We start from the raw sequence: 27645 nt of genomic DNA, 5'->3' as shown, positions 1-27645 counted from the left end.
TCCTATTATTCATCTGTGTCATCCTGTCGTATTATTGAAGTTATGGACTACGCGGCGTGCGATGGAACGAAAAATGATAGGCTATATCTGACATTAACAGAAAAAAATAATAAAGGATCTGGGCAGGTCACATCATGCGTAGGACAGATAACCGCGATGGTCAGTTAGAACGACAGAATGGGTACCCAGGGATGGGAATTAAATGCAGTCGAGGAAGGCGGAAAGTTAGGTGCACGGAGCCGTGAAATTTGCAGGCATAAAATGGAATCACCCCACGCAGGACATGGGTATTGGAGACCATGGGGGAAAGTCCCTGCATTACACATTGAATAGGTTGATGACGATTTTATGTTTTCCCGCGGTCGCTCAGTGTTTAGTATGCCACGTTGAAAGCTGGCAAGTGGCTCGGACAGGCGTGCTATCCGGAATGGAATGTCGTGCGCTTAACCTAAACGCTCGTTCAGCCACCAAGCTTCGGGTGTATAGTCTTTCGCGCCGTCGTTATCTGAGGCACTCGTCGACCTGCCGTTTTTATGGGGGCCACGTTCGCGACCGATCGCGTAAAATGCGCGCCGACAGCGGCTATACTGCGTTGCGAGCACTCGTCGCGTTGTCGACAGTTGCGCGGAAAGAATGGTATATACGTATATTGAATTACGCGAGCAGGTTCAAAGTTGTCGATGCGTGTGCTTTCTAGATTGACAATTTCATCTACACTGTGCACGAAAGACTTGATTATCCTAAGGGAAACGTATCCCCGGAAAACAATACTAAAAAAAAAAAAAAGTGGTGCGTAGTTTGTGGGCTCTTTTGGGCAACGCTATCCCTTCTTCACAGTGGCACACCGACAGCACAATCGCTGTCCAACTGTAAGACACACATTAATTCTGTAGTTCTAGATGTATTATGCCTGCTATGCAGATTTTGATGACTCGGCGCGCTCATGGAAGCGCGCGAAACTTAGTCCGTAGTTGGGCACTTGATGTACTGGAGAGAACGTTATACTGTGTCCCTTTAAACAAACCAGTGACCAAAACATGGAAATTAAGTTCAAACTCGAACGTCGTCTCATATGTAATGTAGAAATCTCTTCATACAGCTGGTAACAAGGTATACGATTTGTTCCAGTTTCCCTGGATGCGAAACTGTATGCTTGAGGGACAGAGGGTTAAGGTAAAAGTAACTCCGTGAGAATAACGGGTCTATTTGTGTATACTCCTTCGTATACACACCTCTAAGACGACTGACCTTCAGGGAGAGAAAGATACACAGGCTATAACACGTGGAGCCATCTTTTTATTTTCCGAGCGGCGGTGTTTTCCCTTCCCCGAGGGGGTGATCTGGCGCGGAAATATGGGTCGATCCGGGCCGCTCTGCGAATCGCCGACGGCGTCTATTGGCTGCGTTTCCTTTTTCGCTTTATATCGAGCCCTTCGTACCCGCCGTATTGATTGATAACGATGAGCCGCGTTCGCTCGCTCTGACCAGCTACGACGGCCGGACGGCCCCATCCAGACCGTATGGAAACGTACCGCGCCTGCTGTATAGAGGTGACCAGACCGGACGCTTCAATCGTACTTTTCCACCTGTTCCCCAAGTTGCCTCTCCCCCCCCCCCCTTTCCTGTCTATTCACAGACGATTGATGTCACTACGTATTGATCTCCTTTTCTTTCGAGGTAGCAGTACACAGCTCCAGGACGCGGGTTCGATTGCCGGCAACGACGACCGCACTTCGGTGGGGACAAAATGCAAGGACACCTGCGCGTACTTCGATTTAGTCGCTTAATAAGGAACCCAGCTGGTCAAAATTAAAGTCCCCGCACTAGCTAGGATACGCATCAGTTATATCGTAGTTTTGGTACTTAACACCTCCCAAGGTTGCAGGTTCGGTCCCTGCCGGCGGTAAAGATGCTTTTTCGTTCACTTTAATTCTTTTTAATTTTTGACATAGTTAAGATTATGTTATAATCATATTTAATTAATGCAGTTAGACTACAAATAATATCCCCTATACTTTCTTTCGCATCATTGTCTGTTAGTTTCAGGTTATATGATCAATTCCCCTTCCTTCCTTCGCAATTATTATTAGCGACACAACCAGTGTGAGGAACAGTGCGGGAAGCAATTTAGCCAGCTCAGTGCCAGTAAACCCACGGTTCGCGCTGACGGAGAAGCGCAGTAAAGAAAACTGCTTGCGGTGCGTCGTTAAGCCGTTTCCGCGCTCCAGCAGCGTGCCAAGTATTCGTTACCGCTGTATGCCGCAGCGTATCAGTGCGGAATGCTTTCCGGGAACGACTGACTTCACAATGTAAACGTACGCGTGGCGTGCTTCCTTTTTAACTAGCGCGTTATATCGCGTTCAGGGAGTCACCATAGCAAAACGGAAGGAACGTGTTGCAAGTGTAACCCGAGTCCCATACGCGCGGATGCTTCGTACGTATAGTTCGACGTATGTGGTGCGTATGCATTGACGTCCATCGTATTGTTGTGGCGACGTTCAGTTTGTCTCCGGAAATAAAGGGGAACACGTGTGTCGTACGATACACGTCGCGTTAATTCTTTTAGTCGTAAAAAAAAACAGTTGCATGCTTCAGGAGGAGTAATAAACTTTATTGAATGTGCCTGTACAATGCTGGAGAGCCCGCCTAACTATACTCCCACGTTGGAACCGGGAGGTCAAGCCTCCTGGCCCTATCATGGGCGTACTGGACAGCTAGGACTCGCTGCTTGTGGTCTTGCGACCTGATAGTGCTTGAGAACCTGTCACGAGTAATGCGAGGGCCAGGCCACCCGCACTTCCAGAGCACACGTTCTATCTATAGCAGTATAGGCAACTGGTTGTGTTTACCGGCCTGCGCGCACAGCGAAGCCGCCGTCCCTTCGTCGTGCAGCTGTCGCTTTCAAACGACACGTTCTTTTTTACAATACAAAAATTGGTATAAAAGTGATGCAGGGCTTCGCCTGGACGAATCGGCCGTAAACGCCGTGTGCGCGTTCAAGGACGGCGATCTATCGTAGGTCTCTCTCTGACCCAAAACTGCGTGTTCCGATAGAGGTGTCCGAGTATGCCGAGTACCGCGTATCCAAGCAAGGCCTCGATTCTCCGCTGCGCCGTCCTTCCAAAAACCCGCGTATTTCAAGAACCACGTTGGAATGCGGAGTGTACAGACTGCTGTCGTGAATAGTCTTCACGGGAGGCAGTGGGCTTCTTGCTCGTTAACTGACGTTATAGAGGCGCGCGGCGGTGTGAATTCGACAGATATGGGGAGTGGGGACTGCTTTGATGTCGTTTACAGCGAAAGCTGTTACGGGATCACAACAGCCGATATTGGTGGCGTAGTTGTCCGCTGCCGCTGCCGCCGCCGGTGTCCGTAACCGCTATCGCGCGAAATGAGAAAAAAAAAAAAATATCCCGGATCGGATGGGATATGAACCCGGACCCTCTGCGTGGTAGTCGAGTATTCTACCACAAAGCCACACCAGTGCTGGAACACTATCGCAAAAAGGCCCTATAATGGCGTCATGTCGAGCAAGGAATCGCGTTAACACATGTAATGTAGCTTGGTAGAAGAGTAAAATAACAACCAGGCGTCATACAGTGCGAATTGCGTTGCTTAACGAGCGGGTCGTTTAATGCGTCCAACCCATTACAAAGGGCTCAGCCATAATTCTTCATCGTCATCAGCCAAAGCATCAACACAGTGCTCATAATGCCTTACACATGTGTAGCGGGTACCTCGCTCCTCCGCAGAATGACGTTATAATGGCATAGTGGGTGCTTCCCTACTTCACACAAATTGATTTATGGCGTAGTGGGTACCTTGCAAGGGGTGTACTTGTATCAGTTTCCCCAAGAGAATTTACAACGCGCTCAATAGACAGGCCGCTCATCCAGCTTTCGTTGCGACTGTGCCGCGTGTTCGCGCAGGCCTGGCATTTCTTTTTTGCGTTTGTACGGATGAAAATTTTCGCGATTGTGTACTATAATGTACGGTTGTCAGTTTTTTTTTTTTTTTGCGTTTTTCCAACCTTCGTGTCTCTTTTGACGATCGTTCTTGCAGCTGCATTCACTTGAACACGTGTACAAGTCTATAGCCCAATCTCTTCACCGCCATCTGCACATTGCGTGAAAACGAAACATATGGTCGTCTATCTTCTGCGCTGCGACAAAAGTGCACATTCTTTGCGAGTCCACTTCTTTAATTTAGTATCGAAACCTGTGCGCGCGCCCTTGGTTAATGAGTTGGGGGTTGGGGTTTTGTCGGAGTGGCTCGCATTGCTTTGTCACCGTAATAGAGCTTGCATCTGTTCCTGAATTCTGTCGAGGGACTATAATAGGGCCTCGATGTAGAGTAAAGCAGTCGTTCACGTGGCGCCTTTAAATGACGGGAGAAAGCGCGGACATTGGCGTGTTATTCTCTCCCCCTTGTTTTCTCTCTTTCTCTCGGGAAGCAAAATCCAGTTCGGCGGCCGTACGCCTTACCGAAGTTGCTGTTCGAGAAATTGCCAGATGTTGCGGCTATCAATTGTCCTGCCTTCAATTGTGATGTCCCGCGTTTTTGTTTGTCGGTAGCATTTGTGCTCAGCACCTGCACGTATACATCTACGTATAGTGTCGGATTGCCTGCGTGGCTGAGTTCAACTTTTCTGGTACGTGTATCTTGCGTTATACAAGTGTTCAACCCGCAACTGTCGTCGTGGAATACTTGGGCGCACTGCTACTTGGCATCCCGTAGTTTCGTTATACCACGTACCAGGTTTCGAGCGGCCACGGATAAGTGGTGGATATTAAAGCGCAGCTGTGGTAACCAGTCGCTCGTTTTCCTAGTCACGTTTCGCGGTTCGGTTTGAGGATTGCCGTCGAGACATTTGCTTTCTTTTTCTGTTCCCCGAAGCGCGCTGCTGGGGCCTTCAAGAGAGACCTCTGCTGCCGGTGTCTTTCAGACGGGCGTCCTCATCATTGTTGGCGACGACCTTGAAGTCTCTCGCATCTTCCGCTACACTGCATGCGCGCGCGCGGTATTACCATGGACACGAGGCCCTATTTTTAACCGAGTGCGCAGCCGGACAGCGCGAATGATATTCGGCACGGCACGGCCTCTGCAATCGTGCAGCCTGAAAGGTCAATAATGCTTCGATGGGGGCTAGTTGGTGTGACATCGCCATTTTGTTAATTCGAAGGTCGCAGGACACATGTGCTCACACATCTGTCCTGGTGTATCATTACAGCGCAGCAAAAGAACCTGAGATACACACACACGCCACTGTCGTTTAAGAACTTCGTTCCTGCTTCTGCGCTCCTCATATTCCAAAACATCTCGCGCGTTTTCGCCCTGATTACGCAACTACATCGCGCCGTTCGCTTCCGTACTCTACGGCGAAACGCTGCCCGTCCGCAGCTGCGCTTGCCTCGTTCGCCCGGAGAAAAGTGAAACCATCGAGAGGCGTAACTCGTCTATGAAGGAGCCTGCTGCCAAGTGCACTTGTCGCGTACCGGAAATTGACTCTCGAGTCTGAATGAACCGAGCAAGCAGCGATGTGGAGTGTTTTGGTGAAGGATGCCGGTTTAGCGCGAAATTTGAACGGGAGGGAACAGCGGTAACGCAGAAATTTGGTAAAATAACTCCGCGGTCCCTGTGGAGCGTTGCATTCATGATCGGCTTCGTTCTCTTCGTTCATTAGGCACATTCATCCTTGCTCATTTTCCGTGGCTGCACCTAGTTACAGTTCCGATAGTCTCTCGCTTCGAACGCGGTGTCCAACTTCAGTGATATTCTTTCCCCCTTGATCCGACCTTGATTCAAGCTATAGATTGCTGCGTCGATCATGGCCGATCTCCCGCTTGTTTACAGCCCTGAATACGTGAATACTACACGACTCCTTGTGCAAGGCCAACAGGCGCAGTCGGCTGTTAATTTTATACGCGCACGCGTATGCTTCACGTTTTCCTTACATTTGCCAAAGTGAACAGCCGTGCTCGCTGAGTGACGCGCATTCGGCTGCCGTACTTGCAGTAGCCAACGAGCGATTTCGCATACGTCTTCGCCTAGCTGAATCGGGTTTCCTTATGTGCCAGTGCTTTCGCTTCGCAGTGCCGCGCAACCTGTTGCCCCCTTCTGCCGCCGCCGCCACCGGTCGCGTCGTGTCGCGTGTTTTCGCAGTCTTCGCACGCCTCCTGATGTATTCCGTCGTCCGACCACGCTGCAATTATCGCGCTTTCGTCACTGCTCGGCTCGTTTGACGTCATCACGGCCGTTACTCTCCCGCTCTTCACGTTCGCTCCCGCTCCCGTCACCTCTCCTTTCTCTTCTAATTCTAACCTGTCGTCTGCTCCCCCGGGAAAAAAAAAAAAAAAAAAAACTTGGCTTCTGCTCGCCCCCTCGTGCCTCCATGCTTGCTGCACCCGATTGCAGCGTGTTGCAGTAAACACGCACATCCATCGGGTGAATCACTAGTTTTTTTTCTCCGTCACGGGTATTGGGCGGCATCGTAACATAGTCGTCACATCGTTCCCCCCCTCTTTCCTCTTATCAACCTCTGACTGTCCGCTCGATCCCGGCATTCGCGTTCAGCGTGCCGGCCGTGCGCGGGCTTTCCCTTCGGGAATATCCACGCGCGCACGCACGCACTCGCGGCTATTTTTACGGCCTCCGAATCGCTGGTGGATCACGCCAGGGTAGCTTAAAAACTGTTTTGAGAATCGAGTTAATTGCATTGACGGACGGGCTCTTCGCGCAGGTCAGTGTTTCTCGTCTTCTGTCCGCCGGTTTACTTACTTCTAATTGGCGCATATTCTAATTCAGTGTGCCGCTAGATGATCCAAGGACTTGCGCCGTGTGATGATTAGTGATGGTTTGTACCCGGGCGATGTTTACGTTGACTGCGCTGATGACCTGTATAATTGTATTCGTTATCGTCTTGTCATTTATTTTCGTAGTCTTGGCCACGTGTGCCACAGCGAGGCAGCGCTGTGCAAGCAGCGATATACATCTCGGGCTACCGTACCACTTTCCTGCAGTATGCATCAGGCTGGCAAGGATACGGGTTCTAGCTGTAGTGTTGTCCTTGAGAATTCTTGTTACTCGCGCGATTCTGTGAGGCCCGCGAGCGTTGCCTCATCTGTTGGTTACGACGCTGCCCGCCCGAGTAGTGCGGTGGTGCAATTCTTCACGACTCAATAGGCTGTGCCTAATGCTACTTAAAAACAGGCGCAGACTGCAACTCGACGACGGACAGCCCCGTTGTATAGTTAACGCATTGCGCGGCGGCGCGACCGTTAGTTGATTTCGTAATGGCGGCCGGGGCCTCTCTAATGCGCGCAACATGATACGCCTTTCTTCCGAGGCCTCCAAGATGGGAGCTTTCTTCGCCGACAAGGACTTATCGAGTTGCTAAATGGATACGACGTGGTTAAACGACCCTTGTCCGACGTCCTTCGGTGTGTTTTCGGATGAGTCTCGCTTAGTTTCGGTTTCCCCTATTTCTGTTCTTTTTAGCTGCGGCGTCGAACCGTCACAGCAGTGCTTTTTCGAAGGCTTTCAGACGGCGATGCCGCGAGTGCGACAGTGGTTCCCTTGGCGCGCTTCTCACGCTCGGCGTGTTTGCTTTGTCGCACCCTCTGGCTGTCGATCGCATCGAGGACGGTTGCGGGTCGAACCTCCAAGCGGCGACGTCGGGGGTATCTGATCTGATCATAGACGATTTCCTTCGTGATGTCCTTGGTTTTCGATCGCCGCGCAGGCCTGGTCCCGCACTTCGAAAGCAACCGTATTCGTTTTCAGTTAGTGTCGCGCCTGTTTTGTTGTAGTTTTTTCTTTTTCTTTTTTGCAGTCCAACGGTTTCACCATGTAGCGCTCCTCCAGTGTTTGTCAATTGATGTAAACATCTTCTAGTCTCAAAAAACTTACCGTGGCGCGGACAGTGGTGTTGCGTTGACTGCAAAAGTTCTCACCGCGGAGGAAGACAAAATTATCCATGGCGAGGGACTGACGCTGATTGTGACGAATGTAGATCCTGCCTGCTCAGTAGCATACGGCACAAGTTTGTTTGTTTTTTTTTTCTTCAAGGTGTACCGCTGGTTTGGTGTACTCGCCTTTCTCGTTTCGTTGTTCATTTGACCGTGAGATCGTAATCTAAACGCACTTATCAAATACCATCAGTGATGGTTAACTGTGCCGAAACCTTCAAGAGCGGGTGTGCACTATACAGATGCTATCGCTATCTCGATACGTTTTCAATGCGATGTTGATGTCCAGGATTTCCTAGACTTTCATCATTTACCGAGGGCCCTTGAGTATCTGCATTAGGTCAATCGGAAGGTTATTAGCACCGTGAAGCAACTTGTAGCTTCAGGTTAATTTGGAGGGTATATAATATGTATTCCTCGGCTCATCTGCCTAAGATGCTACAGAGTAGTCATTACATGGATATGTATCTATTGAGCCGGTCCTCTTAGCTACACTTGTACAGCGAGGTCACAGTTTCTCCTCAATCTTGGCAGTGGCCTCAAATGATGACTGATAAGAGCTGGTGAACCTTGGACCAAGTTGCCCTGTAACGTGATGTAATCTTGGTGCGGATTTTGTCGGAAGACGTCGTCCTTGTACGTGTTCCACGCAAGTCTGCCCATTGTCAAGTATTCATTTCTGTGACCCTGGGTACAACCCATATATTCACCTTGCTGGTTGTTCTAATAATGACACGAAGTCTGCAATGTAACTGCGTTTATGTAAGCCAGGTTATTTCCACACCCTTCCACCTTCATTGATATATAAATTGCTTGAAGTAAACATTTGTTGTTTGCATTTCTCACTGGCTTGTCTGCATTAATAATCGCCATTAATTTTCTGTTTAACGCTAACCTTGGTGAATGTTGAAATCGTTGAATTCGGTTCGACTTGGGGGTGTGGTTGTGTTACATCCTGGAATCTTTACTGAAACTGTGATTTTAATGAAGTTATTTGCATCGTTTCCCAGATGGTTAATATGGGTGGTTTTCTCTATGCTGTCATGCCTGAATACCAAAATGTAGTTACTCTGTTATTCCACAAGTTTAAAGCCCTTATGTGGTCTGCACACGATCTGCACTCATCCGAGCGCAGCTGCGCGTGACATCAGAAATTGATCGACCGGAACTCCGTGCCGCAAGTGCAGCTCTTGCAGATGTGTTCTGTAGGTCTGCTGTGACTCTGGCTTTGCGTGTTCTCGTGTGTTCATTGCCTGCTTCTGCAGGGAAGAAATTTTTGCGCCATTTTCCCGCGTGCGATGTATGCTTTCAGTCGTTGCAAATATCTCCTACGCTGTCGGTGTCGTGCCAGGCGCCCATTTTTGGTTGCAAAACAAGCTCATCACCGTTCATCCTTCAGAACAGTTTCTGCTTCGTGTTCATGCCTCTCTTCAGAGCTGTCACTCCTTCTGAAGAGGAAGCGGTGCCTAATCTTTGTTGTATACCACGCTTGCCACCCGAGCTTCAGTCACTGATAACAGGACCCTGTGTTTGGCTGCTTCCATTTTTGGAACTCTCCTCTATGTAGGAGTGCAATTCTTATCTTGCTCCTCCGAGCCATGCAAGCATGGGGGCTGCAGTAACTTTATTTTAATCTGGCCTCGTTTTTAGTCCGAGACACTCGTGGGGCCCCTTCCTCTAATCTTCCTGCTCCTCGAACCACGGCGGGAATCTTGAGTGTGGCTCGCATCCAAGCCTGTCACCGAAACCTACAACGGAGGGTCCTGATAACTGACCTTTGCTCCTTGGGGATATTTCTGAAGGAGACTGGGACAACTTGGGTTGGGTGGTGTGATACTGCCTCATTTTTTATGTGTGTGCGTGCCGTTTCTCTCAATTATCTCTTCCAAGCGATAAAGTTTTGAGGGCTTCTTAACCTGCAGCGCGCACCTCTCGGGTCTTATTTTGGGGCGTGGTGTTGCTCGAGTAACGGTCTCGACTGAGTGTGCTCTGGTTCTCTTGCAGCTTCAGCATGTCTAACCTGGGACTGGACATCGCCCTGGGCCTCATAAAGGTCCTGGTGTCGGCGTACGACGTCGTCACACTACCGATCCACTTCGTGTGCCAGAGGCCGTGGGACTACTGGAGGAAAAAGAACCTGGCGTTTGTGAGTTCTCGTTTGTTCAAGTTCATAATGTATCTCAGCACTGCCAGTCCTTCTGTGTCAGTGTTTCTGTGTCAGTGTATTTCAGCGCGAGCTCTCTACGGCTACTACAAATTAGCACGCGTGCGGCCTGGTTGCGGTGCAGAGCGGAAAAGATGCGCAAGGGAAAACGTCTCACGTTTACACCAGTTGATATACTTCATGGAAATGTTGACACAAAAAACATACTGGGTTTCACGTTTTCTTTTTTTTAAAGACGATAGTCTTTCTTGGGGAACTTAAACGCAGAAATTTTGGTCTGTCTGTCTCTTTCTGTTTCTGTTCAAGATGCCCAGCCATCTTGAACTGGTACCGCCGTTCATACTTGGGAACATTGTCGATCAAAAAGCAAATGTTACGCATATCTGAGGCGCTACATCAATATATAAATATTAGGTGGTGTGTGCCTTTACTAGAAAATACATCGATAGGTATTTCTAAAGGCCCTAGTGTTTCTTAGGCTGCGTGGAAAATGCTAGTATTTTTCGGGCTGCGCTGCAAATGCGATGCTATGAGCCAGATGCGGCGATTCAACATAGAGGAGGAGGACTCATGTAGTACGGCAGGCAGACGACTATCGTCTTTCGACGACATTTGCAGCAAAGCACGCAGATACGCGGCCAATTTTTTTTTTTTTTTCTGTGATCCTTTGAGACACCTTATTGTGCGAAATACAAGGGCGGGAAAGACTCAGCACAGAGCACAGCCAATCTCATTCCACCGTGCATGTTTTTTTTTTTTTTTTTTTTTGCACCACGGTAATTCTTCAGTACGGCCAACCTAGCGCACAACGATGTACTTCTCTTTTATCGCGATAGCGTTAAAGAGCTCGTTGCGCAGATATTCCGGTGTTGGCGTCGGTGTCGTTGGTTGCAAGCGAAAAATCAGCTTTGTCCGTTAGCGAAATTTTGAGATAGTACAAATAAAGAAATAATTCTAAAAATACGCGGTTCTAGTGGGACTGGCACCCAGAACTTCTGCGTGGCAAGCTGGTGTTCTACCACATGGCCACCCCTGCGCTCGTAATTTCTCCGGAAAAAACACTATCTAAATGTTATGTAGTGCGAAGAGTGTCATTAACACATGCAATATTGCGTGGCAGAAGCGTAGAATCGCGCCAGACGTCAAAACTTGTGAATTGCGCAAGGAGTAGTTCATTTCAAGGCCCAGCAATTACGCTGCACACAGGTGTATAGGTAATTGTCATTGTGAACAACGCGCGTGTTGCCCTACGGACGCGTAGTGGGTACTTGGCCAACTCGCAAAAGGAGGAGTTATGTCGTAGTGGGCACTTCGCAACTGTACTTGCAGTAGGCATTGTAGCATAGCTTGAAAGGGCCAATTTCCAGGCGCACAGACGTTCCCTTCCTTGCGGCACGGTTTAGGTGTCCACCGAGAAGCGAAACCAGTCTAGCGATTGAAGGCGATGCGAACGGGGTCCGATTACGCTATCGCGTTGTACTTTGAAGGCGAAGCTCAAGCGTCCTCTTTTTTTTTTTTTTTTCCTTCTTCGTAGTTGTTTCCATCCTGCGCATTACGTTTTATTGTGGTGGCAATTATATTTTTGCCGTAGCCATCATGCTTCGTATAAAGTACAAATTGATAACATCGTCCTGCGCGTCGTATGCGCGGGTGAACACGTGCGAGGGCTGCCGCCGGTCGTGGCTCGAGCAGCGATGAAACGCGCCGGCCTTCTGCGGCCCGCTTAGGCGCATGGAAGGGGGCGGGGCAAGGGGGCTGCGTTGCTCCGACGGGCGAACTTTGATAAACGAATGGGCGTGGTCTCGCGCCGTCGCGCTCATGCTATCTCTACGGAGATCAGCAGACGGCTCGTACCTTACTACGTGCTGTGCCCTAACCGCGGGCTTGGCGTTGAAGCGATAGGCAGCGCGACGGTTTCTTCGATCCCTGGAATGGCCGTATTCCTTTATGCCAGCGTTTTGTAGAGTTACGCCAAATCGGATTCTAACGGAGTTTGCTAGTAGCCTTACTTCGTATAACATTCCAGTTTGTGCCTATCGCATTGATTGCTTTGCGGCGAAACTGACTTTTTAAAATTTTTTATGGATGTTAATCCCAAACCAAATAATTACAATTCCTAGAGTGTATCTTTTGGCTACTTAATATGGATGCCAGTACCACCGAATGACCAGACATGCTGCGTACTTGTTAGCTGTCGGAAATGTGGGTTCACCCGCTGCGGTGGTCTAGTTGTTATGGTGCTCGACTGCTGACCTGAAAGTCGCAGGATCGGATCCTGGCCAAGAGAGCCACATTTCAATGGAGGCGAAATGCAAGAGGCTTGTGTGCTTAAATTTAGGTGCTCTTTAAAGAACCCCAGATGGTCAAAATTTCTGGAGCCCTCCACTACTGCATCTCTCATAATCGTATCGTGGTTTTGGGACTTCGAACCCTAACAGTTGTTATTTGATTTTACAAATGTGGGTTCCAAAAATCTAGCATCTAGTTTTCATGGCAAAGTTCATTTTCAATAATCAAGACTTGCAAGCGGTTGAACAGTTTGCGATATATTCACAATTTCGTTGCAGTAGATGCAGGTGGCAGTTTCCTTCTCTACATGTATTTATGTCCATAAGCAGCGTCTGTGACTGTAATTGAGTGTTTTGACCTCTTTTGCCCAGGCCAAATGTGCAATTGATGGGGACCCCAGTGCACCCTACGTGCGCACCTACAGCAATGGGCTGGACAGTCTCAGTGGTGTGCGAACCATGGACGAGCTGACGCGAAAGGCGATCCACACGTTCGGCGACCGTCCTTGCTTCGGCTACCGCCCAGTTCTGGGAGAGAGTGAAGAGAAGCAGGATGATGGAAAAGTCTTCAAGAAGGTACGGCCAAAGAGCCTCAACTTTTGTATTTCACAATGATTGAGCAGTTTGAGCCAGTTGGAGCACGATTGGCTTGGAGGGGAAAACACCAAAATCCAATGGCACTTCGGTTTACACAAAAGGGCCACACTTCGGAGCTTATTTTCATTTTTTTTGAAGATCTATTTGCAAAGAACAAATAGCTTGGCTCGAATGCGGGCTGTTGGACTTTCTGTACTGTTAGAAAACTTGGCTGGTTGAAGCTTACTTATGCTGACAGCGCCTTGGCTGGTTGAAGCTTACCTATGCTGACAACGCAAGTTTCTTTACTCATTAGTGGCCCAGTTTAGATGACTAAGGTAACTCATTCCCTCTTAGCTACCATGCCCACTGTACAACTGATTACTAATTCATACATTGTCCTTGGGAAATGTGCTGGCAGTATTTGGCGACTATATTAAAAGTTGCATAACAAAACTGCTCAAACTGCCAACATTGCCTCAACACTATAGTTTGTGTTAGCCCACATGCTGTTGAATAAATGAAGATTTAAAATAAGCTAACGAGCACATATGAGCATACTTCAGGTGCATTGTGGTACACCTGTAGCAGACCGAGGCAAACAGGAATCAAGGTGCCATTTGCTTTCACAGGATGTCTTTCTTGGCTAACGTTGCTGGCGTTTACTAGAATGAGTTTTTCACATATGGGGGCCGCTAGTGCTTCACTACAAAACTAGATCAGCGCAGATGCGTGTTGTATTTGTAAATCGTGTTCATCTGTACTCTTTGCTGATGTAGTAACGTTCCACTGTGCCTTACCTTTATATGTGCAGCTTGTCCTGGGTGACTACAAGTGGATGTCCTACAATGAAGCGGACGAAAAGATTGACTTGATTGGACGTGGCCTCATGGCTCTTGGTGTGCGTCCCCGCCAGAATGTAGTCATCTTGGCCGAGACGCGCATTGAGTGGATGCTGGCAGCCCAGGCCTGTCTGCGTATCAACATCCCAGGTTGGTACTGCTTCCTGACATATCTTCAGACTGTTCCATTCTGACAAATGGAAGCCATAAAGTACCGTTACTTGATCAGAATGACGGCCAAAGTAGTCATTTTTGGTCACTTTGCAGATCTTCAGACAGCTTTTATGAGCACTGTAGAGACAGAGTGCTAGAATGAAGATCGATGATGTATCTCACGTGTGCTCAGTCTGCAGAGCTTTTCATCTTTAGTTCAATGAATGATGGCGTATAAGTTTCATCTTGAATGATAGCGAACATGTTCTTTCACAGTGGTCACGCTGTATGCAACACTTGGGGAAGACGGCATCATCCATGGCATCAATGAAACTGAGGCCACCCACCTCATCACCTCTTACGATCTCATGCCGAGGCTTGCGGTAAGTCTCTCCTAGTCCACTGCCAGCCCAGTCGCTAGCAGGATTTGCAGCAGTGATGCAATCACCTGTACGGTCACCAGATTAGCAGAGGCTGGAATGGTTGCTTGTGCTAAGCTTTCTCTGCGCGGACTATACATTCATCACTGGTATTCAAGGCAGGAACTTCTGCTTGTGCAGTTGCCCATTAGAATGAGTTTGTTTCTAAACACTATCGTATTTCTAAACACTATATTCAGCTGCTTCAGGCTCAGCTGCAGCATATAATCCCATCTTTTCCCCTCCATGTCCTAACTCTAGACTTCCCTTCAGTGTTAGGGTAGCCAAGGAGCTGGTATAAGCTCGTGCAGCCTTCTAATTTGCTCTTGTACTGTGTGCTATTCCTGCAGAAAATCATCGACAAGATTCCATCCCTGACGCACATTATCTACATGGAGAACCCCGTGGCCAAGGCTCCCCCGGTGGCCCCCACTGGGCTCCACCTCGTTCCTTTCGCCAAGCTGGAGGAGAGCGGCCGCACGGCCGACACAGAGCTGAGAGGCGAGACACCCACGGCAGACGACGTTGCCATCATCATGTACACGAGCGGCTCCACGGGAGTGCCCAAGGGCGTAATGATCACCCATGGCAACATAGTGACCACTGCCCGCGGATTCAGCGTAATCTGCAAGGACGTCGGGTGAGTTTTGCTCTTCTGATGCAGTTGCTTCAGTGTGTCCTTTTTAAGTCGAGATAATATTGCTGTCTGCATATGCTGCAGCTGATTTGTCACTTCCAGTGATTGGCCTAACAAGGCCAAGTTAAGTGTTCAGTTACAAATGTCAAGTCAAGAAGTGACTACTAACAATGGGAAGTTGCCGACACTTAAATGTAACCTTTGTCCGTGATCTCATTTCCTCATAGCAAGATTGCAGGGAAGGGACATAATGCAAGCCAGCTGGTAAAGTGAGAGCCTAGCCTATGACTGCTGAAGGCTGTTGTCTGTAGGGGCATTACTAATGTGGAGATAAAGCTTACCCCTGCGCTTGCATTCTAGTCTCACTCATGCTTTCAATTGCTTACTCTTGTACCTCCTGTGCCATCCAGCGTGACTGTGGCATTTTTGCACAGTGCAGTTTTGCGCAGCCAGCTCGGTTGTGAAACTGTCATTGGCTTTTTGGGTCATTCATCAGTTTTCTTTTTGTCTTTTGCGGCTTTCAAATGGAACAGCGCAGGGGAGCTAACTAGGTATTGTTGGACGTTTCTACAATACTGCATTCGTGAACACACTGTTTGACCACTGTGAACTTGCGTCACTGCACTGCGATCCATGTCAATTACACACACAGCTTTAAACTGTTGCCATTAATGAGCTTATGCACGCCTGCCATACACACAGCTTTCTTTAATTCCTTTTGGGTGTTCTTTTTTGTTTTGTCTGTAACAACACGCAGCATTTTTCAGTCTCCACAGTGTTTGCTATTGTTTGGCTTTGCCTTGTTTCTCAGCTTTCTTGCTTGAATCTCTATTCTTACTTTGATACGTGCTTTTTTAACTTCCCTCTATTTCAGTATGCTGCCCGAGTAAGATGCTTGCACCTTTGGTGCCTTTCATTGTGTGTGTGATGTTTACAGTTTCCACTTAAAGGGGCCTAGCAACATTAAGGCCACCATTTCTTATTCAACCCTTTTCTTAGCTCGTCACGCAAAAAACAGTAATGTGGAGATTGTCCTAATTACCACACACCAACTCGTTAAGTTTTTGAAACTTCAGAATAAAAGCTAGATGGATTATTCCCAACTTGAATTTTTGTGGCTCTATATGCCATATGTTAGCCTGACATTGTTGGCAACCTATCAGCTTGATGTGTTCAATGGAGACTGTGGTCTGGTGGCACGCATTCTGATCTGAGGCTAGAGTGCAAGTTCACTACTATAGCAGCTTCCCCAAGGTGTTTGTTGGTACGTAATGTGTTTGGAAATGATGTGCAAGTTCCATAAGAACTGTTTGTGTGGCTGTGTGGTAATTAGATGATAACCAATATGTCTGTAATGCATAGGTGTAGCTCTTTATACTCTCAATATTGTGGGAACGCAAACTGCACATCTTACATTTCACTAATCAGCTTAGCATAAAGTTTGTTGCCCTAAGTATATGTTCACGGCTTATGATGATTCTATTGGCGTTATCCTACAGTCATAATCTTGGGAGCTTTGCAGGGCTCCTTTGTTGGTCGAGAAGCATTGCATGTTGCTTTACATTGGTATTTTGCTCCTATTGCATGAACGTTGGCCACCCCAGTGTGTGTGTGTGCATGCATGTGCGTTTGCGAGTGCATGTGTGTGTGACTCTAGCGTCTGCCATTTTCATTTCCACACAACCGGAAGGGGTGCTGTGCTTAAGCCTGCAGCTACCGTATTTACACGATTGTAGGTCGACCCATTTTATCTCAAATTGAAATCCGAAGTTAGGGGGTCGACTTACAATAGAAACCAAAACTAGTTTCGGTTGAAAGGTCAACTTACAACCAAAACCGGTACAAACAAAATATCAGGCACGCCGTGACATGATTATGACATTGTGACTTGTGATAACCCGCACCCTCAGCTACCTCAGCAGCGTTTTGCGGAAAACTCTAAAAAAATGATTCCCGGGTATTGCCGCGAAGCTAGCTTTCCTGTAGAGCTTTGAAGCACTGCCGCGAAGCCACCTTTGCACACCAAAATTCTTTTTTTTTTTTTTTATTGCGATAGCAATTATATGGACAGTCTCGGCTGAATTTTGCCGTCGCCGTCACCGTCGCCGCCGTCATGCACCGTATATGTATAAGTATGTATATATATATAAAAGCCCCAAATAAAAATAATTCAGAAAAAATGCTTCCGAAGCGCGGAATCGAACCAGGGACCTCTTGCTCCGCAGCGAGTGGCACTAACCACTACGCCATGGAACGCAGATCCTCCACGTAGCTAACGGCGAGCGTTATATACACACCCTTTACCGCTGGACGGACTCGGAGACGGCAGGCGCTTAGCGTTTCTTCATTACAAGCGAGATGGCGCTAGGAGCGCGACGGGCGCATTTAAAAGTCGTCGGCAAGCTCGCTCGCTTCTTCTTATATTTGCGCAGGGAGAACCTTGCCCTTCCGCTGTCTGCTCGCGCGGTTTTCTCGTGGTGAGGGGAAGAGGGATGTTTCACGCTTTCACCGTGTTGTCCGCGCTCATGGTACGGAGCGTACGAAAGTCACTCGAGCTCAAGGGATGCCACTAAACGAACAAACAGAAGATGAGCGCGAACTATCAAGTGTCACAGCTCGACACTTGAAGCACGCTAGTTTCCTTCGCTGCTTCGGCCGCCTTTGCAACAGGAGCGCCGTTCAAACTGAGAGTATCCACTGGCGAGCCTCACTTCATATAGCATTAGTTTCTTGCTATCGCATTCATTGCTTTGCCCTTGCGGCGAAACTGTGACTTTTTTTTTTTTTTTTGCCGTGCGATTTTAGGGGGTTCAGCCTACATTAGAGTAGACTTACAATCGTGTAAATACGGTGAATGCTTCGACACTCTATTTATCGTTCAGCTGCTGGGAAATTCTGTGTCAAAAAGAATTTTTTTTTTCTTTTTGTTCTGCAGTGACACTGATGCCTACATTGCCTATCTACCTCTCGCCCACGTCCTGGAGCTGGCAGCTGGTGAGTTGCTCATTACTGTTTCCGCAAAGGGGTTTGCTTTGCAGGCACTGCACGTTCGGCTCTACTTTGTTGTAGCAGCCTGCACCTTAAACAGACTGTGATTATACAAATTATAAAGAGCAGCGAGCATTCATTCTTATAGGAATTGCCTACTCATTCTGAAGTGTACTTATGGCAGAAAGGAGATCCCTGTGAATTTAGTTAATTGCAGTGTAACACAGTTTTAGTCTTGTAAAGAGATTTCAAGGATGGAACTATATTACAGTCCTTTATCCTGCCGCCCGCAGCCACCCTCTGTTGTAGCTCAGCAGCTATGGCATTGCGCTGCTGAGCACAACAATGTGGGTTTTGATTCGTAGCCATGACGGCTGCATGTCGATGTGTCTGAGAAACGTAAACTCTTACACACTTACATTTAGGTGCACATCAAGAAACCTCAGGTGGTGGTTGATCCAGAGTCTGTTGCTATGACATACCTCATATTATTTTGGTTTTGTCACATAAATCCTGGAATTTATTGTAATTTTTTTTTTTTCGTAAATTGCTCCCTGCAAGACTTTAGGCTAACCTGTAAGGGTCAGATGAATGCAGCAAGGTGGAGCTTCGCAGTGTGATGGAACTTCACTTTTCCTAACGAATCGGCATTTTGCTGCCTGTTGTTTACTCTTTGTACTCTGTGCTACATGTGTATTCTTAACCTCCTGCAGAATGCCTCTCATTTGCCTTGGGAGCAAGGATTGGTTATGCATCGCCACTCACACTGACAGACAAGGTCAGTAAATGCGCCTTCCTTGCGACTGAAGATTTGCTTCGAACGCAGCCGCGTCTGTGTATCTGTCGGGACATCTTGTCTGAGCATTTTCTTTCTTCTTTTTCTCACAGTCCACTGGAATTCAGAAGGGCTGCAAAGGTGACGCATCTCTACTGAAGCCTACCATCATGGTGTCTGTGCCGGTGAGTTTAGTTTCCATGCTTTAACACAGTTGCACTTGGCATTGAAAACTGAAACTGATAAAACGTGACAAACCACTACGCGGTTATCTTGCCTACGTCACTTTCAGCAATGTTGAACATAACTAAAAAGTGCGACTGTAGGAATTCTAGATTATTAAATGGCTTGCTACGGCCTCTGATCCAATAAAAAGAAAATATTTAGTGTGTACATGACATTTAGACATGGCACACTGCTTTGCCTTGTTTGTTGTTTCTTGTGAAACCAAACTACATATCTTGGACTAGATGCGAAGTCAGTTTGCAGACTGATTTCCTGAAAAGATACTGTGAACAGGAGGATAATGCTCCTGCAATAATACTGTAGCTCATGCTTAATAAAAGAAAATGGGGGAGGAATGGGAATTTTACGGATTGTGACAATTCAGGCATGTTTTGTAACTTTATTAAAGTGTTCTGCTTTCTTGCCTTGCCTGCAGCTCATTCTGGACCGAATCCGCAAGAGCATTACAGAAGTGGCGTCTGTGAAGGGCCCGTTCTTCCGGCGCTTCTTCGAGTACCTCATCGCCTACAAATCGTTCTGGCTTCGACTTGGCTTCAACACACCACTGCTGAACAGGTAAGGCCGCATTGACTGGAATGTGTATTTAGTTGCCTCCATTATTTTTCGAACTAGTTTAGTCTGACAAATAAGACAAATGGCTGCTGCTTGTCGGCTGGCCATTTACTCTTATGAGACTTCATCAGGCTAATGTCCGTAATAATTCTGTGGCCCGTGTTTGCGTGTGCATGTAGCTGAATATGTAGGCAATTGCTTCAGCAGCAAGCGAGGTAGCTACCGTATTTACTCTAATCTAAGCTGATGTTTTTTTTTTTTCGAAAAAACGACGTGCGAAAGTGGGTGCATCGGCCTAGAATCGAGGGTGGCCTAGATTTGAGTAAATACCGTATTTGTCCACCAGACTCTCAACAGGCAATGATTGCAGTCCCAAGAACTCGCTATTGGGTGTACGAAATAGTCGTTTAATCTGGGCCATACCTGGCCCAGCCCAGCCTCAGGGACAGGCACAGAGGCAAAGTACACTTGAGCAAAGTGGCTGGCCTTCATACAAAGGCAGTATTGCAGACAGGCAGTTTTCCTGCGTATTGTTTGAATGCTGTTATTAATTCTTCCAAAAAGCCACGAAAAAAAAAATGGTGAACTGCAAGTTGCATATAGGCTGGGAACATAGATGCTGTGTTAATTTGATGCATTTGGTTATGCCACTGTAGTTTCACACGCTGTTGCGTAACTCAATATCTCATTTTTCTCTTGTCTTGCAGGCTGGTGTTCAACAAGATGCGGGCCCTGCTTGGTGGCAGGGTGAAGGTGATTGCAACCGGCTCTGCGCCACTCTCAGCCGACACCCACGAGTTCATCCAAGCCTGCCTCGACTGCTACGTTGTGCAGGGATACGGCCTCACCGAGACGGCTGCCGGTGCCACCATCATGGACTGTGAGTGCTAATTTTCTTCAATAGCCAACGATTGAACTGATCAGTGTGGTCCTGTAGCTAGGATATCATAACTGAAGCTGCATCTCTTGCTTGTCAGGGCCATTGTGTAGCTGCATCCATAATTGGTTTACTGCTGTAGCCTTTAATAATTATTCACGCGATGAACCTATACAAGAGGTTCGATGACATCCAAGCCATTAGCAAGCTTGCTCATCACAGGTTCATGCTAAAGTGTAGAAATATATACCCGTTTCATCATTTCAAAATCTGTATTCACAACATATCAAGTAGATCAGGCCTTACATTCAAATATAAGCTCTAACCTCGTTATAACGAAATTGAAGGGCTAACCAGGATACTGTAGTGCTCGGCACTCAGCATGCACGTGCTGCAAAGGGGTCATGTTAAAGCTGTTTATTGCATCCAAAAAACCAACCTACACACCTTGCAAGGCTAGGCACATTGAGAACTGTGTTGATATTTGACAATGAATTTTGAAGTTAGCTTTTTTGTAGCTTCAACTATTCAGCGTAAACATGGCACTTTGGTGCAGGCTCATAGCGGAATGTGACAGGCATGATACATAGAGTACTCGAAGTACTGTTTACAAATGCAAATGCAACTTTTGTTTCAGTGGATGACATGAGCTTTGGTCGTGTGGGTGCACCTTTGGTGGGCTGCTACATCAAGCTCGTTGACTGGGATGAGGCCAACTACCATGTGACAGACAAACCATACCCACGTGGCGAGATCCTGGTTGGGGGACCCTGCATCACTAAGGGCTACTACAAGAACGAGGCGCTCACGAATGAGTGCTACCGGGAAGAAGATGGAATCCGCTGGTTCTACACGGGGGACATCGGAGAGATGTACCCCGATGGAACGGTCAAAATCATCGGTGAGGAGGCATTTTTTTAGAATAACAGCCCTTGTGGATTGTATCTGCCCTTGGCAGAGGGGGCAAGAAGCTATGCCAGCGCGTGTCATGAAATGGCTTCGCTTGCTCTCAGTGCGATTCTGGTGCACGCTAGTGTGCCTACTGTGCAATTTTAGCGCACGATAGATCGCGCCGCCAGCATTTAGTGGCACACCCTGGCAGGAAGCACATGTGATTTATGTAGGCTATTAGCCCATTGCAGTAATCGGCAGTCGCCGCTCTGAAGAGAGTGAGCACAGGCCTCTCTATGAAGAGAGAGTGCTGGAGAAAGTGGCTTTTTTGTACTCCACTTGTAAACTCTACATGTCGCGTACCACTACAAAATTTTCCTGAGCTATACGTAGCAGTGTTTGCTGTTTGTACAATGCATTCTTTTTTTTTTTTTCACTAAGCTAGAGGAGTTGTTCAGGACCCCTCTAATGAAAGCGAATATGGTGCACGGGCTTACTACTTTTGTGTTGCATCGTGACTGCATGTTGATGCATGCTAAGACAATTATACCTCGCAATACCTCCTTTAATCTTGGTATTGTAAAACATGAGCAGATTTTCTGGATTTCAGTGCATAATTTTATTTCCCTTTAATCTTCCTAAAGATCGCAAGAAGGACCTGGTAAAGCTCCAGTTCGGAGAGTACATCTCGTTGGGCAAGGTGGAGACGGAGCTCAAGACTTGCCCTCTGATCGACAACCTCTGTGTGTACGGAAACTCGTTCCACACGTACCTGGTGGCGCTAGTGGCGCCCAACCCCAAGCAGCTGCAGATTCTTGCTGACAAGCTTGGCCGTGGCCACCTGACCTTCGACCAGCTCTGCGATGACCCTGTGGTGGTGAATGCGGCTGCTGAGGCCATCATCTCTCATGCCCGCAAAGGTCAGTCCAACAGTCGTGCTTTGTAGAGCATGCATGCTGGGACGTACAATGTGCGTCTAGAGTTTTTTTGTGAAGACGAAATCTGGGATAGTAAACAGAATGTTAGAAGTGAGCAAAATGAGTGTGCTCACAGCAATTACAACCATATATGTACGCATATAGCAGTTCCTAGTCTATGCACCGCTTTCTGTGATATTTCTCATAACAGCTTATTCAGAAAGATGATGATACTGTTCTTGTACTGTACTTGCTTGCTTTTATAGCCATCTGGTTATTGTGCTGTGAAATTAACACATTAAATTTTGCCAGACTTACATAGTTTGTACACCCACGCAAATCCTCTGAGGTAATGAGCCCTCGGACATTTACGATGTGGGCAATGTTTTGATTGGATCACTGGTCAGGCTTCAACTATGTCAAGTTGTGGCAAAGTGCCGAGCAGTTCACACTTCCATAAGCTCATTATAAGGAAACGAAATTGCTTAAATTTGACAAATTGGAAGGGTTATTGTGTTTTGGCAGAGCAGTGAGCGTAATGGCAAAGGCTTCCGCAAAGCAAACAACAAACTTTATTCTGTTTGTTCGTCATGCAGCCAACCTGCAGAAGATGGAGATTCCAACCAAGCTGAAGCTGTGCCGCGAGGACTGGCAGCCAGACACCGGGCTCGTCACAGCTGCCTACAAGATCCGCCGGAAGAAGATCCAGCAGTTCTACCAGAACGACATCGACGAGCTCTACGACACGTCGGTGCGGGCCTCCAAGTCCACGTGAAGCCGCTGCGCCGAAAAGAAGTCGTGCATCACCGCAACCCACTTTCATCGAGTGTCGTTCGTCGTTGTTTCCACTTGCACAAGAGCTGCGCGCGCACACCCACGCGACCGATTTGTCGGAACTCTGCCGCGACTGCGCGTGTTGTGTACATAGGACTGTGTTGTACAGAAGACACTTCTCTCCCCCCCCCCCCACGAGACCCCCTCCTCCCGCCTCGTTCTGGTGTGCAAGTGAGGGAACTGTGATAGCTGCCATTTTGCGTGGCAATGTCGGGAACTGTGGTGGAGGGAGGGCTTGCTTCAGGATAACTATGCGCACAGACACAGGCTTCGTGCAATGAGCACAAGTGTCGCTGTGGTTGACTTGCTGTGAAGGCACGAGCGGGCCGACAGCAAGTGTGGTTTGACAACAGAATGCAGTCAACCCGCTCGTGCCGTTACGGTAGGTTGCACCAAGTGGCCCAGCAAACTACTGTTGATGTAGTAGACCTGTCTGACGGGAGAATAAGCTGCTGGCACAGTGTTGTATGTACACTTCAGCCTTGTCCTTTTACATTTTTTTTATAACCTTCCAGTCATGTTTCCTGTGCGCACATTTTAGTTCCATCCACATCCACTGTGTGCGGTCTCTTTTTTTTTTTTTTTCTTCAGACAGTCATGTGTTCAGTTTTGGGAGGGGGCTCTTCGCATCCTTTGTTAATTTATTATACCTAAATAATAAAGATAACGAGGATGTTTTTTGCATTTACAGCAAGAAGCAGTGTTCCCTGGTGTGTGACAATTGAGGGGGGAGTGTTTTTAAGTACCTAAAGGAGTAGAGGCCATTTTTTTTTGTTTGTTTGAAAGGACAATTTTAGTGTTCCTTGTAAATAGTGAGACTACTTTGTGCTTCTCCTTTATTTATGGCATTCGCTTGTACGCTGTTGACTAGTTCAGAAAACGGGGGACCATGTTGTGTGTTCTTTGACCTGTGTACCCACTCTTCCTTCTCTGGGGGCCTCTCTCCTCCACATCTCGTACGTTCTTTTTTCCCTCTCTCTCTAAATGTGTTGACTCTTTTTCATGAAGTTGCAAGTTGCTCCAACTAATATTATTGTGCCTTTAATTTCCAAGGCCCCCAAAGAGAAAACAATAAATCTACAAGCGTTGAACACATGTGCATTGGACCTTTTTATTCTAAAGCACCTTGTACAGGTGTTGTCACAGCGTTAAGTTATACATTTTTTTATTTACAAATACTGCTGTCTTTATACCCCAGAGCACGCCTGTCTCGCACCCAGGCTGCTGGCGAGCCGAGCGGATACTCTCGCACCCAGACGCCGGGCTGACCGGGCTGCCAAGGCGCGAGCGGGTTCCACCAAGTAAACAGTGCAAGCTGCAGTTCTGAGGCTTTAAAGTGCGAAAAAGTACCCGTTCATGCCTCTTCAGCGTGTAAGAGCTTGTCTGGGCACTACTGCGTCGTCTTTGGATGCCAAAACAAGCAGTGCAACAGGAGGATATTACTTAGCGTTGTCTGAGACGATCACGACGCGCCACTGGAATAGTGCCGGTGCAGTGTTTTCAGCTTCGCCCCGAGTGGATAACTGCAATTCGAACAGAAAAACTAGGAGCCGAGTGAAAATTCGCGAGTAAGTACACTAACAGCGTGTATTCTGCAGTGTGATGCCCACCTATTTTATTTTACGAACCTAATTTGCGTGACACGCAGATGGGTTGAAAGCAAGCGCGAGCTTTGTGTGGGGGTGCACTTCATACTTTTGAGCGTTTCCTTTGACGAAAATGTAGTGCAAGGTAGTGCTTTCAAGCACAAGCAATCGGCACGCTTTGCCACTTTCAACGTAGTATTAAGCTTTAGTGCTTTTGATGGCATCCACACCTTCAAGATCTCGTCTTCAAAAGGTAATAAATGGTACGGTGTTCCTCAACAGCTGGCCAGAATCTCGTGCTTTAATTTCAGTGTTTGATGTACCCAGATTTATTTGGACACGACGCATCCAGCTGGACATAATACATATATTGGCACCTAAGTAAACAGTACTCGCGCCAGTGTCCTTTACGTCGCAGGCGTAGCGCTAGCTCGAGCTTAACTCGGCTTAACTAATAGCACAGTTTCGCTTGTAAAGCATCATCGTTACAAGATTAAAATCACGCAGATAGCTTCCAAAAGGGATCGAACGATACTGCAAGGCGATACTCCCTGATAGCACGCTTTTGTGAGCAAGACGCATTATTGTAAGAGCTCTCGTGAAACAAAAATTACGTTCCGCGAAACTACCCGTAAAGCGTACTCTAATTATTACGCGTTGCATCTTGAAATGATGAGCTTTCACAAAGCTTTGTGCACAACTTGTAATATGGGGCAACAAAACATCGTTTCACTCTTTTGCGAGCTGCACTGCGATTACGGTTCACGAGTACTACAGCGAGGACGTTTTTTTACAAATGTAACAGCGTACGTAGCTGACGAGGTTGGTTCCGAAGCCTGCTCAGTGCGTACTGTATACATTGTAGACTTGCATGAGCAAGGTGTTCTTGATGTTCCAATAAAAACAGCGAAAATGTCCAGGCTAGGAAAGACGCCAAACACGCTCTCCGACGGGCTGAGTTTCGGGAGTTTCACGTTTGCTCTGTGTAGCGTCTGCTGGCGTGGCAGCCAACGCATGTTTCGTCGCGTGTGCGATAGATGGCGCGACGCACGATGCCAACATAAAGCCATGGCGATGCGCATGGAATTCGCTGTGTTCTGGTCTAAAGCCCCTCCATGAGTTTTCCGCCGAAAAGCGGCAGTAGACGCGATGGAGGGGCTTTATTCTGGTCTATACGAGACACAGCAGGGGTGGGTCAGTGCAAAACATTGAGGATGCAAAAACGCAGTTGCGCTATGTAACAAGGTTGAAAGAACACACAGAAGAGGCAAAATAGATTTACGGATTAGAACAAAATTAAGATAAAGATACAGTATCAAAACTCGAAATATTGAAACATTAAAGGTACAAGAAGAGTTTGCATAACATATCGGATTAAAAGAATATATGCGTCACCGATTGAAGATCAAAATGAAAATGCTATGGAGTATTGAGACCAACACCTCCTCTAACTGCATGCTTGAGACGTCGCTATCTTTTCCATAGAAAGCCTCCAGGGGAAGCCGATCTCTGAGGCCACGTCTCCTGCCGCGTGTTGCTACCAGGCGCGTGGGAGAGCGCTCGCCACCGTACCGCTTAGTCACGTTAAAGGACGAGCTGCTGGGGTAGGCACGACCATAGAGTTTCCTACATTTACCTAGAGGGAACTCTGGCGCAGCGATCGTTCAGCCACCATGGGAATTATGGGTAGTACACGGGTTTGCCTAATCTTCGTACTTACGGCTTCGAGCGCACTTGTGGCTTTGTTTATTGCTGTCTTTTGGCGTTCGTTTCGCATAAAAGAATGGACCGTTGTGAACTTTGTGAGCAGTTTTGAATTGATGAGCCTAAAAAGGTTAAAGTGGTGAAGTGGAACTGCTGACTTTTGCTGAACTTCGTCTTGCGACAAAGCGGACAAAGCGGATGCAGGCGATGCGGAGCCAAACGGAGCCGAAAGGACGAAGTTTAGGCAAATCCGTGTACTACCCATCATTCCCGTATGCTGGCTGAAGCGCCATGCGTTGCAGCTCCCATAGACTCTAGAGCCAGAGTTCCCTCTAGTGTATCTATCAGCGCCTCCTCTCTGAGGAAACTCTATGGGCGCGACGACGTGGAATCATGGTAGGAAGCACGTGGCGGCAAGCGGTAGGTTCTACTCGCTCCGCCCGGCGCTATGGTGCCTATAATATACAGATTATTCTATTAAGTATATTCTAGGCACTATACCAGCGCCCTCCTAGTCACACCCTTCACTCTTGCAAATGACTTAAGGAAAATCCCCATTCGCAAGAAAGAGTTGACCTTTTTTAGGGAAAGCCAACTTCCTGGGGGGGGGGGGGGGAGCGGTTCGCGCTAGCCGATGTTCGACGTATGAAGTGTTCCAGCTATTTTTATTCCATGTAAACTCTCCCCAAAGGAGAATCTTGCGCAGGCTTATGGGTATTGTATCGTCACTGTGCCTATCCTCGTAGCGTCTTATGTCGTAATAATTCTAAACACTGACGTCATTTCCGTGACGAAAATGTAAGTCAATTCTTAGCGGAGCCCGGCATAAGGCACTTTTATGTTTAAAAAAAGTAGGTTTGTGCGAATAGTGAATTTTAGGTCCGAAGCGAATTCGAAGCGAATTTGAATAGTTTATATCGCATATTATAAAGAAAAATGAGCATATTTTCATGACCCAACTAACCAGCGCAATATTTTTAAAGTTGAAACAAGGCATATGCATATGCCGTTCTTTTTGGTTAAAAGGGAAGTGGAAGCAACTTTGAGTAATAGCAGGATTTGACTTTCGGTAGCATGCAAGTGATAACCTGTAAAATATGTTATGTTTTAAAATTTACTATTAGAGCATATAAGCCGGTATAACAAGCTTTTAAATTAAAAAAAAATGATGAATCATTGTGAGGGTAATACAGTCAAACCTCATTAATTCAAACTCTGTTATTTTGAAA

At 47.4% G+C, this 27645-nt stretch overlaps 1 protein-coding gene across 1 annotated transcript in view; it reads left to right on the top strand.

Annotated features, from left to right (window-relative positions):
- LOC119386877 (fatty acid CoA ligase Acsl3) overlaps positions 1-24223 on the top strand; it is a 51841-nt gene extending 27618 nt beyond the window's left edge. Inside the window, exons 2-14 of the mRNA XM_037654149.2 lie at positions 9972-10113; positions 12792-12995; positions 13810-13987; positions 14267-14373; positions 14760-15049; positions 17982-18040; positions 18748-18812; positions 18923-18994; positions 19471-19610; positions 20315-20487; positions 21122-21385; positions 22020-22295; positions 22889-24223. Of these exons, the coding sequence (XP_037510077.1) occupies positions 9979-10113; positions 12792-12995; positions 13810-13987; positions 14267-14373; positions 14760-15049; positions 17982-18040; positions 18748-18812; positions 18923-18994; positions 19471-19610; positions 20315-20487; positions 21122-21385; positions 22020-22295; positions 22889-23067 (2142 nt within the window). The 5' untranslated portion in view covers positions 9972-9978 and the 3' untranslated portion in view covers positions 23068-24223. The remainder of the gene's footprint in view (positions 1-9971; positions 10114-12791; positions 12996-13809; positions 13988-14266; positions 14374-14759; positions 15050-17981; positions 18041-18747; positions 18813-18922; positions 18995-19470; positions 19611-20314; positions 20488-21121; positions 21386-22019; positions 22296-22888) is intronic.
- Positions 24224-27645: the final 3422 nt, after the last annotated feature.

The sequence above is a fragment of the Rhipicephalus sanguineus genome, chromosome 3 (assembly GCF_013339695.2).
Source record: "Rhipicephalus sanguineus isolate Rsan-2018 chromosome 3, BIME_Rsan_1.4, whole genome shotgun sequence".
Taxonomy (NCBI): Eukaryota; Metazoa; Arthropoda; class Arachnida; order Ixodida; family Ixodidae; genus Rhipicephalus; species Rhipicephalus sanguineus.
The sequence above is the reverse complement of the archived record's forward strand: the minus strand, read 5'-3'. Positions and strand labels throughout refer to the sequence as shown.